Source organism: Heteronotia binoei, chromosome 18, assembly GCF_032191835.1.
Source record: "Heteronotia binoei isolate CCM8104 ecotype False Entrance Well chromosome 18, APGP_CSIRO_Hbin_v1, whole genome shotgun sequence".
Lineage (NCBI taxonomy): Eukaryota > Metazoa > Chordata > Lepidosauria > Squamata > Gekkonidae > Heteronotia > Heteronotia binoei.
Window position 1 is genome coordinate 16733460 of NC_083240.1, and position 17984 is coordinate 16751443.

Consider the following 17984-nt stretch of genomic DNA (forward strand, 5'->3'; position numbering starts at 1 on the left):
TTGTGTGTTTGTTTTTTTTTAAATAAAAGTTTTAAAATTCAGCAAAACAGTTGAAAACAAAATGTTTTCCTCATCTTGGAAAAAGCAGAAGGTAGACCAATTTGATTAAGTGCTGGCAGTCAGTGCTGGCAGTTCCAGTTTTGTTGCACGTTCAAGAAATGCAGAGGGTTTGGACAGGTTCTGTAATAAGCACGGTGTGATTTTTTATTTCTGGATTTCCTCCCCAGGTTGGCAGCCCAATTAGCAGAACAAACATCATCCATCCTCATGTTTATGTAAGTAGCGGCTTGTTTATCTTTGGACGTCCTTTCTTTGCATGTTCATTTTTTAATATGAGCTTGATCTTTTTAATGCATTTTATCCCACCTTCTTTGGGGACGATGTACATGTTTCTTCCTTTCCCATTTTATCCTAGCAACAACCTTGGGAAGTAGGCTAGACTGATAGAAAGTGACGAGCCCAAAGTGAGCTTCCGGGCCTTGTGGGGATTCGAACTCCAGTCTCCTAGATACTAGTCTGACCCTGTGCTGGACCTCACAGCTTTGACTGTGAAATTGTTTGAGTCACATACTGTTATTTTTGTTTGTTTTTAATTAGTGTGTGTTGTGAAAATAGAGAGGGGGAAAAGCTGCTAAAACTGTTGAAGAGACAAAAGAAAAATCATAATTATCCATCATGCGTGATGCATCTAAGGAGACAATCAAAGCAAAATCCTTTTTGAATTTCCAGCACTGAAGAAAAATGGGAATGGAAAGGAAACAGGCCATTTTATCCTGCAGTAAGATGATTCCGAGTGATTTCCTCGTCCGTTTCTTAAACGTGATATGGCTGGTTTTGGAGGCTGTGGTGTTCCTGTGGAAAGAGCCAGTCTGTTCTCCAGCTCTAATGTGAAATTGCTCCCGTCCTCTGCATGTACATTGTGATTGCTTCAAGTTTTTAGATTTCTTTGGCAGGGAAATTATTTGGTTTTCCTCTTGGCTTCGGCATGAGCTGGAGAGGGCTGGGCCCGGTGCCTGTCAGCACCACATTCAAGTGCAGGGCGAGGAGAGGTTGTTCCCCAGCAGGAGGCTGGGCTGGCGGAGCCCTCTGGGTTGCCTACTCCTGTAGCAAAGACCCCTTTCCTCTCAGGTCACTGGGGCTCGTTGAAGTTGGCAATACCTTGAGCGTTTTTTTTTCAAGGAACCAGTTGGTCACGCTTTGAGCCAGCACAGCTGCCTGCAGTCTGTCTTGTTTAGAAATACTGTAACCCTCCCCTCCCATAGGAATTGAAGCGGGGCTGTTATAGCTGAGTTTGAAGAGCATGTACTTTGTCTGAAGATAGTCCTAGATCCAGTCTCCAGTTGAAAGGATCAGGTAGGAGGTGATGTGACCCTAGAGAGCTGCTGCCGGTCTGAGTAGACTTTACTGATCTTGTTTAGTTGTGTGATTCAGCATGAGGGAGATTTATGTTTTCATTCATGTCGGGAAGAGGTCTTGGTTCAATGGTAAAGCATCTGCTTGGCATGCAAAAAGGTCCCAGGTTCACTGCCCGGTATCTCCAGTGAAAAGATCTGGTGGTAGGTGATGTGAAAGACCTCCATGTGAGACCCTGGAGAGCTGCTACCTGTCAAAGGAGACAATACTGACCTTGATAGGTCAAGAGTCTGACTTGCAAGTGACAAATTTGCTAGCAGATTCTCCCAGCTGTCTAGCTCAACACCTGGCTTGCTAACATTATAATGCAAGGGTGGCCAACGGTAGCTCTCCAGGTGTTTTTTGCCTGCAACTCCCATCATCCTCAGCCAGCATGGCCAATGGCTGGGGCTGATGGGAGTTGTAGGCAAAAAACATCTGGAGAACTACCATTGGCCACCCCTGTTATAATGCACTTTGACCTTTAGAAGAGGATTGCCTGGCCATTTCAGACAGGTGAAGCCAATTTTGGTTTGGTTTAGCGAAATATACCACCGTTACTGTGTTGGGTTGGGACTCTGAAGGACCCAGGTTCAAATCCCCACTTTGCTATGAAACTCCTTTGTGATCATCAGCCACCCTGGCTTCACGCCTCCTACTGAGGAAGGGGGAGCCAGCTCTGCCTCCATGAACTTAAGAATTAAATGTACACAGATAATTGTGCATTCTACCTTTTGCAGAATTTGGGTATGTTGTTCTGCTACCTTTCTACATTTGTTCTGTTTCCTGGGTTCACAGTTTTCTTCACTGCCTCCGGTGCGAGTGGTGTTTGCGGTCACCATGGAAGGGAGTGCCCGGAAGGTGATCACAGTACGCTCGGCCTTGATGGTGAGGAACAAGCTGGAGATTCCAATGGAGCTGAGGCTCGACAGTCCATCCGCTCCCGACAGTAAGTGCATTCAGTCATTTAAAGCAGGGGTCCCTAACCCTCTTGAGCTTGTGGGAGCCTTTAGAATTGTAAAACAGCATGGTGGGCACAGCCATAAAATGGCTGCCACAAGAGGTGGAGCCAGCCATGCAGTGGCTGTCACAGTTTACCGTCAGTCACTCAGCGAGGATCTCTGTGCTGTGGTGGAAGCTGCTGCAACGTTCTTAAGAATCTGAACAGCCAATCAGATCTCCAGTGGTCAATCAGAAGTCCTGCTGGGTGAAAGCTCTCTTCGGCCCTTGGCCAGCACCAGAAAAGGTGTCTGTGGGCACTCTGTGGGGGAACCCTGATTTAAGACTACTTAAAAACAGGGTAGACTGAACTGAGAACCAGAGAGGAAAAAATTACTGAGTGCAAAGCCAATAAGGTGCATGTTTTTAAAGGGCATTTCTGACATTTTGCAGTTCTCTTTCTAGGGGGTGTATTATTACAGCAACAGCTCCATTTTTCAACAGAGATGACCTTTCGTCTCTCATTTAAAGCCCCACCTAATGTGTTTTCCCAGCCAGTTCCCACTTTGCTTTCTTGATGATGTCCTGTATTTCAGTGGCAATCCCCTTCCAGTGATTCATTCCTTCTAGTCCAGAAACACGAGGTTGGGTTCTATTTGAACATCATGAAGTTGAAGTTCATTGTTGCAGCTTGTGTGCAGGCACCCGTGGGACTGTATGATTGCAGGCTAGGAGCCAAGGAGAAGAGCTTCCAAGCTTTTCTGAAGATGTTTCTAGGCTCTTGAACACACCTCCCACCCTGCCATTCTTGTTATCAGAGCCGCAAACTCATGTCTCTGCCCCAAGATTGGAGTTGGAAGGAACCACCTTCAAAAAAGGCTAAAAAGAAAAACAAGCACTCACATCGCAGTCCAGCCCAGTTGTTCTTATTTTGCCACCTGGGAATTGGGGGTTTTTTGGGGGGTGGGGGGTGTCCCAAATCTGGAAAGGTTGAAGACTGCTACTGTAGAGAGCATGTTTTTGTTCTAAAATGGTAATGTAGAGAAAGAGGCATGTTTGGGTTGAGGATGGGATCAAGGAAAGGAGGCACTCTAAAGACCATGATGGCGCATCTTGTCTGGTTGCAGAACCTGTCGTCCTGCCTTCAGTAATGCCAGGGGATTCCTTTGCTATTCCTCTGCATCTCACCTCTTGGCGCCTGCAAGCCAGGCCGAAGGGAATGGGCGTCTTCTTCTGCAAGTCCCCAATCCACTGGACGAACGTCCAGAAGGCCTCGGAGGTCAGCAGCAGCAAGCGAGAGTGCCACGCGATGGAGTCCGAAAACAGCAGATTCTTCAGGTGATTATTTCTGACTTCTTCCATCCAAGTGTTTCCTGGCACTTGTGGGAGGGCTGTAGAAAAATGGGAAGAACCATCTCAAAGTTACCTTGTTTTGGAGACCTGTGGTGTAATACACGGAAATTAAACCAAAATCCCGAGATGTTATAGAAAGGGGCTATTTCAGGATATCATCAGAGAATCTTACAACCTTCATTGGGTTTTCCTGTGTCTTGGAAGGAAGCAAGAGTGTGAGCCATGGATCCCCTCCAATAATAAGGAAGTTGATGCTGTGCTGCTTATTACCTGCTTGGCCCTGTGGTTGCTGGAAAACTTGAGAGAATCAAAAGCCCCAATGAAAAGGTGCAAAGGGTCCCTGCATGCTAAATGGCTAGCTAGGGTAGGCAATATAGTGCATTCAGAGAATTGGGCTGTTTCTGGGCTAGCATTGAGGGTTGGCACGATGGGCTGCTTGCTGAGGCCCACAGTCCAACAGATACCCCATCACTGGTCAGATAGGTGCTTGATACAGATGCTTCCATTAGGAAAGCGAAGATTGCTCCAAATGCCCCTATGACATCCCAGGGAGCTCTGGGATGATCTGCCTCTTGCTGAAAAGCTGGGGCAGGTTTCCTGGGAAATAACTCCTTCATGTGGTTCCGGGTTGTGCAAAGAAGTTCAGACAATATCAGGAACTGAACGCTGAGTTACACTTAGGTATCTGACGACGAAGAAGACGATGGCCATAGATTTATACCCCACCCTTCTCTCTGAATCAGAGTCTTAGAGCAGTTTACAATCTCCTTTGTCTTCCCCCACAACGGACACCCTGTGAGGTAGGTGGTGCTGAGAGAGCTCTCCCAGAAGCTGTCCTTTCAAGGACAACTCTGCAAGAACTATGGCTAACCCGAGACCATTCCAGCAGCAGCAAGCGGAGGAGTGGGGAATCAAACCCACTTCTCCCAGCTAAGAGTCCACACACTGAACCACTGCACCAAACTGCCTCTTTGAAGGCAGCTTTGACTCTTGAAAGCTTATCTCCTGAAAATCTTGTTGGTCTTTAAGGTGCTGCTGGACATGAATTTTGTTTCATGTGTGTGTGTGTGTTGTGTACATGTACTGGACTGTGCCCCACACCAGAGCTTTGCTGTTTTGGAAAAGAAAAGTTGAGCCGTGCAATTCTACTCCCTAGCGTAGCTTTACATTTGTCTGTCTTTTCTCCCTAGGTTTTGTGTCGCTATAAAGAAAGAGAACTATCCCGATTACATGCCCTCCAACATCTTCTCCGACAGCGCCAAGCAGATTTTCAGGCAGCCTGGGCACACCATTTACCTCCTGCCCACGGTGGTGCTTTGTAACCTGCTCCCCTTTGAGCTTGAGTTTTATGTGAAAGGGGTGCCCATCAGTGGGACGTTAAAGCCAGGCAAAGAGGTGGCACTGCACACAGCCGACACTTCACAGAACGTTGAGCTCGGTAAGGCTAAACAATGAACTGGATGATTGTTTGCTGGTGGGCGTGAAAGCATCAAAGTGTGGCCTGGTTGTTCACTCAGCTGTTAAGTTTGCATTACTTTCAATGACTAAGTACTGCCTTTCAATGACTCCTTTCCAAGGCAGAACACAGCATAAAAACCAAAGAGACTCTTGTCAGTAACTAATTACCTGATAAAACATACCAGAAACAGAAGTATGAATCTCAGAGCAGCGATCAGCAACAAAGGCCTTCTTCTCAAAAACCGATCATGTTTTATCAGTTTCTGAAAAGAGGCAGGTAGTAGAATGGGGCATATTTTCTGAGCCTTCCACAGAACTGGGGGGCAGTTACTGAAAAGGCCCTGCTCCTCAGTCTGGCATCTGCTCTGTTGAGAAGAGGGACCTATGCTCTTGTTGCTGTCCTTCCAGAACTGTAATAACTTGATGAACACTCATCATGAACACCTGAAGCTGCCTTATACTGAATCAGGCTATTGGTCCATCAAGCTCAGTATTACCTACTCAGACTCTCTTGCCTAATGTAAGAGCCACACAGAATAAACATCAGATGTTTGAGAGTCACAAGACATGAATGTCAGATAGATGTCAGGGGGAGAGGTCGAAAGAAAGCAACTTTAATTTCAAATGCATTCTCCAAGCTGCTGACTGGCTTGGGTTGGAGAAGTGATTTAAAGAGAGAAATGCCTTCTCCAAGCTGGCCAACAACGGGGTGGTGGGGGCTTTGAGAACCACACAATATGTGTGAAAGAGCCACAGGTGGCTCCCCAGCCAGTTTGCACAACCCTGCTCTAGAGTCCCTTGCCCCTCTCCAGAGCAGCTCTCCAGAGTGTCTTGCTGAGATCTTTCACATCACAACTCCCCTGATTCTTTCCACTGGAGACACTGGATCCACTGAGCCACGGGGAGAAGATGTAAGCTGAATTTGTGTATGAACGAGGAATCTATTCACCAGGGGTGGCCAACGGTAGCTCTCCAGATGATTTTTGCCTACAACTCCCATCAGCCCCAGCCATTGGCCATGCTGGCTGGGGCTGATGGAGTTGTAGGCAAAAAAAAAACATCTGGAGAGCTACCGTTGGCAACCCCTGTATTCACTTATGTTGTGTTCTATGTAGTTCTTCCATCACTTAGAAATCTACCTAGCTTCTGGGGAAGTAATGCTTACCGAGAAAAGGCAGGAAGAAACCATAGCCTTTTTCTTTCTTTTTAAAAAAATTCCCAATTTCAGGAGTCTCCTTAGAAAACTTCCCGCATTGCAAAGAGCTCTTGATACCTCCCGGAACACAGAACTACATTGTGCGGATGAGACTGTACGATGTCAACAAGCGCCTCTTGAATCTCACCATCCGCATCGTGTGCCGAGCTGAAGGGTCCTTGAAAATATTTATCGCTGCCCCCTATTGGCTCATCAACAAAACAGGTAAATCGAAGCTACTTCCTGGGAACCTCAACAAAGACGAGTCATTTCAGAGCATGCATAAGAGTGGAGCCATTTAAAGAGATCAATTACTTTTTATTTTGAGCATCCTGGGGCTAGTAAACAATTGATATCCAAGGGGAGGCCAGGGCTTCAAAGTGCCCGTTCCCATTAGCTATCAGGGTACCATTGCCCAGGTTTACAAGGTTAAGGGGGAAGTGAGAACGCAGTCCTTGGGCTTGCTGCCCACTCCACACAGGGACAATGGCTGCTCTCAGTAGCACCCTTCTAGAGGGTTATTTTCCATGGATTATAGTGCTGCATTGGGCATACTTTGGAAAAGAACGATGGGTTATATGTCACTCTGCATTGTATGCTATTTGCACTTTGAACATATGAAGCTGCCTTATACTGAATCAGGCCTTCGGTCCCTCAAAGTCAGTATTGTCTACTCAGACTGGCAGCGGCTCTCCAGGGTCTCAAGCTGAGGTTTTTCACGCCTACTTGCCTGGACCCTTTTTAGTTGGAGATGCCGGGGATTGAACCTGGGACCTTCTGCTTACCAAGCAGATGCTCTACCGCTTAGCCACCATCCCTCCCCGCCCCTTGTTATGATTAAGTCCTGTTTCTTGAGGCCAGAAGGCAGGGCGCAAAACTAGTTTGCTTGGAAGGCGGGGCCTTCCCTTTGGTCAGTTGGATCTGGTTGTGGACCATAATAAAACTGAACTGAATCAATCTTCTTGACTCCCATTCATTTTGCAACCCCACGCCCAGGTAGAGGAAAGCAGTGTACTTTGTACACATCATTGCCATTTGCTAAAAAAAATATGGGGTGGGGGTTCCAGCCTTAGAGCCAAGGAAATCCTTCTCCGGCGGCAAATGCACTTAGTTTTCCCTCTTCTTCAAACCTCACAGCCTCTAAGCCAAGTGGTCATGAAATTGAATGTTCTCTGAATCTAAATTAAGAACAGGTGGTCATTGGAATAAATGCCATGCCTTGGACAAAAGAGAGAGAGAGAGAGCACCCAGAAAATTGGTGGCTCAGTTTTCCATCGATACTTTCTGGCACTGTTAGGTCAACTAGAGTTCTGAGGCCAGCTAGCTTTTGGTTTTGCACCTTGTCTTAGCAATCTGAATATTTTATTTATCATGGGGTAACAACAAAGCTAGGAGAATGTCAGCTTGGCCAGGAACTCAAAAATGATTCAGTATAATGATGTGTCAGCCTTTTTTTTACAGTCGCCTTAAATCTTCTTGAAAACCGTGGATGAAAGATCATGGGGGGGGTGGGCTTGAGTCATCTTCCAGAATGTGAAGATGCTCTTTTTAAAAAAGCTGTTAGGCAGCAGCAGTAACTTGTTAATTTAAGAACAATATTTATTTAGAAGATATGTACACTGCCTTCCCAGATTTGCTTGTGATAACACAGAACAAAGAGGCGGTAAAACAAATCATAGCAATGAAATGATCTAGGGCGATAATACAATAAATCAAACAGAGTCACTTCAAACCTGCTAATAAAAGAAAGCCAGGGTGTACAAGCACTTAAAACAGATTAGTCTAACAGATGTGAAAAGAATTAACCTCTCTTAGATAGAATCACGAGCTAGCATACCCCCATGGAAGCATAAGCCCATGTAGATAAAACAGCAGCTGCAGCAACCTGCTCAGCGGGTGTTTGGGGAGAGGACTAGGATGGAATTCCTTTTGGGTGTGGAATGAGGGCAATGATATTTAATCTCCTGTTCCCCATTTCCGATGCCTTACCTCAACCACTGAACGGTGGTGCGTTCTTTCTAGCTCAGGCAAGGATTCTCTTCTCTCTAGAGGCGAATCTCTGCCATTCTGTCAGTTTCCTTTTTGAACTGTCATATGTTTGAATTGTCAGTTGTTTCAGGGCTTGAAAACATAAAGTCTGTGGAAGAAGGTGTCCGGGGGTGGGGGTGTGTGGAATTCTTCATCCTGTTGAGATCTGCTTTAGAATAAATCTTTGGGCGATGCATTTTAGATGGCTTGCTTCCCAACATGGCTTTCTATCTTGAAAGAAGACTTGTTCTTTTATACCCTGCTTCTTCATCTTGCCTTCCCTGCCTCCTCCCACAACAGGCACCTTGTGAGGCAGATCAGGCTGAGAGAGAACTGTGACTGGCCCAAGGACACCCAACAGCCTTCAAGGGGAGGAGTGGGAAAACGAAACACGGCTCTCCAGATCAGAGTCCGCTGCTCTTTACCACTACACCACACTGGCTCTCTAGTTCTTGGTTAAGCAAATGACTTTGCACCTTTGAGTCAAGGTGCAAACTGAAAAGCTAACTCAGTCCTGTTGTTTTGTTTGCAGGGTTGCCCCTGATCTTCAGGCAAGACAATGCCAAGATCGATGCGGCTGGCCAGTTTGAAGAACATGAACTAGCCAGAAGCCTGAGCCCTCTCCTGTTCTGTTACGCCGACAAGGAGCAGCCAAACCTGTATGAGGGGCTATTCAGTGTTTCTTTGAATTACCAATTATGATTTTATGCACTCACTTTGTTAATCTGTGTCTAAATTTGAAACGAAAACCTTCAAACACTTTAGTCTTTTGGCAGGGGATGCTTCCGCACGCACCCCTCGATTGTTTCGGTTGCCCTTTTCTAGTTCTGCGTTATCCTTTTTTTTTGCAGCTGCGCTGCAGACTGGGAAGAAGATCCTGGTGGTTTTGTTTTCAGTTCTTTTCCTAAAAATTCCAACTTGACTGGTTTTCAATCTGGCTGCACAGAGTTGGCATTTTCATCGTGCTGTTCACCATCACCCCAAGATCCCTTTCCTGGTTAATCCTTGCCAGTTCAGCAACCCCTGCCCATCATCCTGCATCAGATGAAGTGGGCTGCAGGCCACAGGAGCTTTTGCTGCAATACAGTTGCTAGTCTTTAAATTATTTTTTTCAGGGGGAGTTTGGTTTGTTTGCTTCCATCAGCCTTGAGGGGGGGCGGGGTGGCCCTGCCCTGGCTGTGCTTTTTGTATTATATGAATCTGCGGCATGCTATGGAGATGCTGCTGGGATCTTTCAGTGGCTGCCTGGAACTTTCAGAAGAACTGTGGTTTGTGGAACGTTTCCAGGAACGAGCCCAGCCATGTAGTCTGTTAGTCAAAATTTTGTTGTGTATAGCCATTGTCCATCACAAAACAGAACACAAACACCAAAATTCCCAGATAACATCTTAAAAGTTTCCAGAAGGGCCAACCTCAAAAAGTTACAACGTTCGATATCATGCTTGCTCTTATCTTAGCTACAAGAGGGAACAAAGAGACTCTGTAGCAGGAGTGGCCTCTTAATGTAAGAGCCACATAGGATAAACATGAGATTTTTGATAGCTGCAGGACGTGAACATCAGATGTTTGAGAGCAGCAAGACATGAGCGTCAGATATTTGAAAGAAGAAAGGGAAAATAGCCGCCCTGAGCCTGCTTTGACAGGGAGGGCGGGATATAAATCAAATAAAATAAAGATGGGGAGGGGGAGAAGTGTAAAGAAAGAAACTTTCCTTTTTCTACATTCCTTTTCCAAGCCGTCAGCAGGCTCAGCTTGGAGAAATTATTTAAAAAGAGAAATGCTTTCTCGAAGTCAGCCAATAAGGCAGTTGGGGCTTTGAGTGCCGCACAATATGTGTGAAAGAGCCATATGTGGCACCTGAGCCACAGTTTGGCCACCCCTGCTCTATACAATACTTGAGCATCATTATCAGATAACAAAAATGTGATATTTTCAGTTTCCAGATGTGCTTTTAAGGTGGTTAGTATTCTGCCCAGAAATTTGACTCTAGGTGCATTGTCGAGTGGGCAAGATAGGGTATAATGAGGAAGGTTTTCTATCATAGACGAACCGCAAATGTAGAAACATTGTGCGAGAATATCGACTGGTTAACAGAGTTGTCTGCATAGTCTGAAAACAGAAAGCAGCCGTATAGTCAAAGAACTGATGGTTTCCGAGAATGAAGTGCTTGCAGAAATGATCTGGAAGATTCAGCAGCAATAGACGTTGCAGATGCTCAAGTATCTGTTAGCTTTCGTCAGGGGAGGAGGAGAATGCAGTTGGTTTTGGGAGCTTTTTTTGTAGGCTGATGAATCCCTATGTTCTGTTTCTCACTGCAGTTGTACAATGAGAGTCGGAAAGGGCATCCACCCCGAAAGCATGCCCGGTTGGTGCCAGGGCTTCTCCCTGGACGGGGGGAGCGGCGTCAGGGCCCTGAAAGTGATCCAGCAAGGGAACCGACCAGGCCTCATTTACAATATTGGTAAGTTGCTGGAATTTGAGTTCGTGTTACTGAAGGGTTTTAGTTGCCTCTCTGTATTTCTTTGATGTGGGGCAGGGATGAGGAATTTTTGCTTTGGAGTCACCATTTGCTAACAGGACCAAAACCAATACAGGGTATGTCAAACTGAACATATGTGTAGATTTAACTGGGCGTCTGTGTAAATTTCCACTGCAGTCAGGAACTTATGAAGGCAAAACTTATGGCTGACATCTACAATGCAGCCCAAAGATCCGGCTTCCAGCTCTCTTTTTGCTAACCCCCCATTCCCTGGTCTGACTCATTCCCCGTTTATAGCATTTTGTTCCCCCACCTGAGGCTTTGTGGTTCAGCTAAGAGCCATGATGTTACATGTAGTAATTCAGAGGCTGCTTTATGAGCATCTGAACCACGATTTGACATGAGTTTCTTTAGACTTAACCATGAACACATGAAGCTGCATTATACTTATCTGACTGCTGGTCTGTCAGGTTTGTACTGGCAGCATCTTTCCAGGGTCCCAGGTAGCAGTCTTTCACACCATCTATTGCCTGGGGATGCTGGGGATTGAACCTGGGACCTTCTGCATGCCAAGTAGGTGCTCTGCCCCTGAGCCATAGCCTGCACCCCAAATTGAGGAATTGCACCCCTCACCTTAACAAACCTGCCTTATAATAATATTTTTTTTAATTTATATCCCGCCTTCCCCGCCAAAGCAGGCTTAGGGCGGCTCACATAGCATAAAATACCACATTTCAACAGTATACAATACAACATTACAATGCAAGAAATACATAAAATACAACATTATAATACAACAATCCTCAATTTAAATATATTAGATATAAATTAAATATTACATTAAAATCAACAGTTAAAACTAACAATTTAAAACCACAGTTGGTGCTACGATCTTAATATGATGCAATTGCTCATGGCGATGGTACAGTAGTTCTGCATTAAAAAGCCAGCTGGAAGAGGATGGTCTTGCAGGCCCGGTGGAACTGGTCAAGGTTCCGCAAGGCCCGTATCTCTTCTGGTAACTGATTCCACCAGTGGGGAGCTGTAACCGAGAAGGCCCTCTCCCTCGTGGCTTTCAATTTGGCCTTCTTCGGCCTAGGGATGGTCAGCAGGTTTTGCGAGCTAGATCTCAGTACTCTCTGGGGAACATATGGGGAGAGACGGTCCCTAAGGTAGGCAGGTCCTCGGCCATATATGGCTTTAAAGGTAATAACCAGCACCTTGTAACAAATCCGGTACACAATTGGCAGCCAGTGCAGTTCCCGTAGCCTAGACTGTATACGCTCCCACTTAGGGAGTCCCATTAACAGTCTGGCTGCCGCGTTCTGCACTAGCTGTAGCCCCATGTAGAGGGCATTACAGTAGTCTAGTCTCGAGGTGACCATTGCGTGGATCACTGTTGCCAGGTCATCACGCTCCAGGAAGGGAGCCAGCTGCCTCGCCCGCCTAAGATGAAAAAAGGTGGTTTTAGCAGTGGCTGCTATCTGGCCCTCCAGTAGCACCCCCAAGCTCTTGACCCTGCGCCCTACTTTCAGTGGCGCACCATCAAAAACTGGTAGGGGAATTTCCCCTCCTAGGCCGCCACGGCTCAGGCAAAGGACCTCTGTCTTCAACCTACTCAGCCTGAGCCAACCTGCCATGGCTTGCAACGCCAGATCCAGATTTTCTGGGATATCGCCAGGTTGGCCGTCCATCAGTAGATAGAGCTGGGTGTCGTCAGCATACTGGTGGCAACCCAGTCCATACGGGCAACCTGGGCAAAGGGGCGCATGTAGATGTTAAACAACATCGGGGAGAGAACCGCCCCCTGAGGCACCCCACAATTAAGTGGGTGCCTCTGGGACAGCTCTCCTTCAATCGCCACCCTTTGTCCCTGACCATCAAGGAAAGAGGAAAGCCATTGCAAGGCCAGCCCCTGAATCCCTGCGTCGGTGAGGCGGCGGGTCGGTAACTGGTGGTTGACCATATCGAACGCAGCCGATACCATTGATCTATCAAAGTTAGTATTGCTAACCCAGACAGGCTCTCCAGGGCCCAGGCAGAAGTCTTTCACATTACCTACTGCCTGGTTCTTTTTAGTGGAGATGCTGGGGATTGAACCTGGGACCTTCTGCATGCCAAATGAGTGTTCTACCACTGAGCCACAGCCCATATCCCCAGTACCATGGTTTTGTATGATGTATGAATGCGATCATGGCTTCTTAGCTGCAGAGATTGCTGGCAAGAGCAAAGGTGGTAAAACTGAGGTCCAAATGGTTGTTTGGAAGCCCAGTCCTTGTTTCATAATTATGCATACTTAAAGCAGAGCTTCTCATAGTGTGTAAACTACGAGCCACAATGAAATGTTCTCTTGCTCCCGCTGTTTCTAGGGTTTTTGTGCTAATGGACTATGTTTCCAGCTCTGCTATAGCTCTATTAATATCTTTCGCTGCTCTTTGGTGCTCCCAGCAAGGTGATATATCAGGAGCGGCCAAACTGTGGCTCTTTCACACATATTGTGTGGCTCTCGAAGCCCCCGCTGCCCCATTGGCTGACCTGGAGAAAGCATTTCTTTCTTTAAATCACTCGTCCATGATAAGCCACCCGGCAGCTTGGAGAATGCATTTAACATTAAAGTTGCTTTCTTTCCACCTCCCTCCCCATCTAGTTGCCTTCCTTCCTTCCTTCCTTCCTTCCTTGTCTTGCGGCTCTCAAACATCTGACGTTTATTCTATGTGGCTCTTATGTTAAGGAAGTTTGGGCATCCCTGGGTAATGTCACACAAACATCTAAAGTTAACTTTGGGGGCATCTTTGCTGTCAAATTGCATGTTGCTCTGGAGAAGGCACCAGTGGCAGATTTTTTAAAACTCTATTTATTAGTAATATTTTTGAATCCCTATGTTCTGTTTCTCACCCAGTAGCATTATTATTGTTATTACAAAAAACACGAATAAAACAGTTAATTACCAAAAGAAATAGTAAAAATAACAGTAACCAGCCATGTTCCGCAATAGGCATAATGAGATGAGTGAGCATTTATATAACCGTATCATATTGAAATGTTGGTGGCACAGAGATTTAATTATACCACAAGTCAGAAGGAGGAGAGAGATAGATCTGCCTATAAACCAAGATGTCTAGCTGTTGTTAATTCCAGATGCTCCTGTTGTTGACTGACTCTGCTTCTTCTTAGGGATTGACGTGAAGAAGGGCAGAGGCCGCTACATCGACACTTGCATGGTGACCTTTGCACCTCGCTACCTGTTGGATAACAGATCCAAGCACAAGCTTGCCTTTGCGCAGAGGGCGTTCGCCAGGGGACAGGTGTGAAGGTTTCTATCTCAGTGTGTTCAATGCAAGCATCAGAGATGCTTGGTTGCTTGCTGGTAGCTGTTATGTGATGTTCCCTCACAGCAAGCTGTTTGGGACCTACGTGTGTATCTGGGTTGGAAGGAACAGCACTGTGCACCGCAGACTTTCTGCAGATGGGAAAAAGGCAGCCTAGAACTGTTTTTTTTTTTAAATAGCTCAATTCTACATGAGTTGCACTAAGTCCCCAACTTTTAAGGCCAGAGTCCCCAGCTTTTTGGGGCGCCTTTGTAATCCTAGCACAGCATGGCGAGCACAGCCACAAAATGGTTGCCGCCAGAGGCAGAGCCAGCTACAAAATGGCTGCCAGGCTTACCTTCAATCCTGTGGTGAAGATCCTTGTGCTATGATGACTACTGCTGCCAAAACAGCATTTTTGAAAATCTTCAAAGCCAATCAAATCCCCAGTGGCCAATCAGAGGCCTTACTGGATAAAAGCCACTTCTGGCCCCACCCACTTTCTAAAAACACTTGGTGGGTGCCAGAAAAGATGTCGACACCACCATGGGCACCATGTTGTGGACTCCTGCTGTAAGAAAAATTTTTTCCCTTGTACGGTGTAGTGATGTGCTATGCCCTTATTGTACATATTGGGTTTGTTGCACAGAATTCAGTTCTGTAAGTTTTTCATGTAGATGTGTTTTTGTAAAGCTTCTCCATGCCTTCTCCTCAGGGCTCTTCCAACCCCGATGGCTACATCTCAACCCTCCCTGGCTCGAGCGTCGTCTTCCACTGGCCTCGCAACGATTACGACCAGTTGTTGTGCGTTCGGCTAATGGACGTCCCCAACTGCATCTGGTCCGGAGGCTTTGAAGTCAACAAAAATAATTCTTTCCACGTCAATATGAGGTGATTATTTCGGGGGGGGGGGGGGGGGGCAGGATGAGTTCTCTTGAATGCTTCCTTTTTGTTACAGCCCCCCCCCCTCAATTTTAGGGACAGATGGTTGTTGGATCTGCACAAGTAACAAGTTCACTGTGTCAGTTCCAGAGACCCAAAGAGATTGTTATCTAGATGCCTTTTCTTGGACTTCACAGGCCATCAGGGTGTACATGCCAGCTTTCAGATCACACAGGATTTTTAAACCAGAAAAGTAAATCAGGCTGTCCTGAAACATTGTACAGCAGTGTAGCATTGTGCCAGATTAGGATCTGGAAGATCTGGCTTCAGATCCCCGTTCTCGATGGAGGGCTTGGGACGATTGCACTCTCTCCAATGACCCTACCTCATAGAGTTGTCATGAGAATAAAATGAAAGAGGAGAGAGACAGAAACACACTGCACTTCTCCCTTTCTCATAACGATACAACTCTCCCCCCCCCCCAAGTCACCCCACAGAAAGGTGGGAGATCCAGAACAGACAGAAGGAAATGTTTTTTCACACAGTGCCTAATTCAGTTGTGGAACTCGCTGCCGCTGAATGTAGACACAGCCGCCGACTTGGAAGGCCTTAAAAAGGGAGTGGGCAGATTCATGGAGGATGGTGCTATCAATGGCTGCTAGTCATGATGGTTAGCTACTTCTTGATATGGGGCAGTTGCAGGGGAGCATGGGTAGGAAGATGATGTTGCAATCATCCTGCTTGCAGGCTTCTTAGAAGCAGCTGGTTGGCCACTGTGTGAACAGAATGCTGGACTTGATGGTCCTTTGGTCTGATCCAGCAGGGCTCTCCTTATGGTTTTACATAAGTAAAGGTATAAGTAGTCCCTTGTGCAAGCACCAGTCGTTTCTGACTCTGGGGTGACATTGCATCATGAAGTTTTCACTGCAGACTTTTTTATGCAGTGGTTTGCCATTGCCTTCCCCTGTCATCTACACTTTGCCCCCCAGCAAGCTGGGTACTCATTTTACCGACCTTGGAAGGGTGGAAGGCTGAGTCAACCTTGAGCTGGCTACCTGAACCCAGCTTATGCCACGATCAAACTCAGGTTGTGAGCAGAGAGTTTGGACTGCAGTACTGCAGCTTTACCACTCTGTGCCACGGGACTCAATTATTTGCGTATTTACTGTACTCTTGTTTAAACATGCAGCCTGTCTATTTCACAAGGGTTCAGAAATTGCACTTATGTGATGGGGGCCTGAGCCATAGATCAAACCGATCAAGATGCCCAGATACGTGGAAAGAAGAAGGACTGCAGATTTATACCCCACCCTTCTCTCTGAATCAGAGACTCAGAGCGACTCACAATCTCCTTTATCATCTTTGCCCACAACAGACACCATGTCAGGTGGGTGGGGCTGAGAGGGCTCTCACAGCAGCTGCCCTTTCAAGGACAACTCTCGCAAGAGCCATGACTAACTGAAGGCCATTCCAGCAGCTGCTAGTAGAGGAGTGGTGAATCAAACCCGGTTCTCCCAGATGAGAGTCCACACACTTAACCAGTACACCAAACTGGCTCTCGTGGAAAGTCTAGTTTAGGAAACCAACTGAGCTGTTTGCATTTGAATTTTGCAGGGACACCCTTGGGAAATGCTACTTCTTACGAATAGAGATCACTCTAAAGGGAGCAACGTACCGCGTCTCGTTCAGTGACACTGATCAGTTACCGCCTCCATTCCGTATAGACAATTTTTCCAAGGTAAAGAACTCTTGCTTTGGGTTAATAACAAATGCAGGTAAGTGAATTTGGTAGGTGTGAAATATTTTTGTAAATTTTATTTATTTAAGACATTTCTGTGCCACGTGCCCACCCAAATAGGGTCCTTGAGGCAGGGAATATCAAAACATTAAAAATGATGTATGTGAAATATTTAAAAATGCAATAAACATATATGAACGTGCAAAGACAACACAGACAGGAAGGAGGGCTAATAGGAGTTCACTGGGGAGCACCGAACAAAACAAAAAAAGTCTCCCCCTCCCCCCCCCCCCCTCATGGTGGAAGCCAATGGCAGAGGAAGACAAGACAAATCTCCTTTGGGAGGGAATTCCAAAGTTTTGGAGACTACCACTGAAAGGAGTGCTCTGATATGGACAGGCCAGGCTAGCTCAATCTCATCAGATCTCAGAAACCAAGAAAGGTCAGCCCTGATTAGTACTTGGATGGAAGATTCCCACCCCCACCCCCCCGTCAAATGTGGTTGCTAAGCAGAGACTGGCAGTGGCAAACCACCTCTGAACGTCTCTTGTCTTGGAAACGCTACAGGGTAGTCATCAGTTGGCTGCAACTTCCCAGAGAAAAGAGAAAGGAATGTTGTGTGAACCTGGGTTCAAATTCCAGTTTTGCCACCAATTCTTTTGGGGTGACCTTACTCAGAAGCCTCTACAGCAGCATTTCCCTACTTTGGTTTTAATTTGAAACAGTGAAGACTCAGCAGGGCGCAAACCGCTCCACAGCTCACGGCACTCGCCCTCTCTCTTCCCGCAGGTCCCCATCGTGTTTACGCAGCTCGGCGTGGCAGAACCACGGCTCAGCACAGAAGTCAAGGCAATGACCTCTTTGGACTATGCCTGGGACGAGCCCACCTTGCCACCGTGCATCACACTGACAGTTAAAGGGGCCGGCTCCTCCGAAATCACATGCAGCATGGATGACTTTCAGGACAGCAAACAACTCTATTACGAAAATTTCATCTACATTGCTGCAGCGTACACTTTCTCTGGGTAATCTGCTCTCTTATGCCGAAACGGTGGTGTGGTTTTGATTTGGCTTGGTGCCAGCCTTTGTCTTGTTTTATTCTTGCTTATGAGAAACTGTCACATGATAGTTCCCCCTCCCCCTGGCCTGGCAATGGGTGTATTGTGCTGGGGCTGGTTGTGCTGGGGCCTGAAAGCTTCGGTAGCCAGCATG

The 17984-nt window shown here is 46.6% G+C and overlaps 1 protein-coding gene across 1 annotated transcript in view; it reads left to right on the forward strand.

Annotated features, from left to right (window-relative positions):
• VPS13D (vacuolar protein sorting 13 homolog D) overlaps positions 1-17984 on the forward strand; it is a 158350-nt gene that overhangs the window by 71389 nt on the left and 68977 nt on the right. The window contains exons 44-54 of the mRNA XM_060259106.1: positions 228-275; positions 2191-2341; positions 3459-3669; positions 4875-5122; positions 6371-6562; positions 8898-9024; positions 10684-10826; positions 14019-14149; positions 14868-15043; positions 16649-16772; positions 17562-17797. Coding sequence (XP_060115089.1) covers positions 228-275; positions 2191-2341; positions 3459-3669; positions 4875-5122; positions 6371-6562; positions 8898-9024; positions 10684-10826; positions 14019-14149; positions 14868-15043; positions 16649-16772; positions 17562-17797 — 1787 coding nt within the window. The remainder of the gene's footprint in view (positions 1-227; positions 276-2190; positions 2342-3458; positions 3670-4874; positions 5123-6370; positions 6563-8897; positions 9025-10683; positions 10827-14018; positions 14150-14867; positions 15044-16648; positions 16773-17561; positions 17798-17984) is intronic.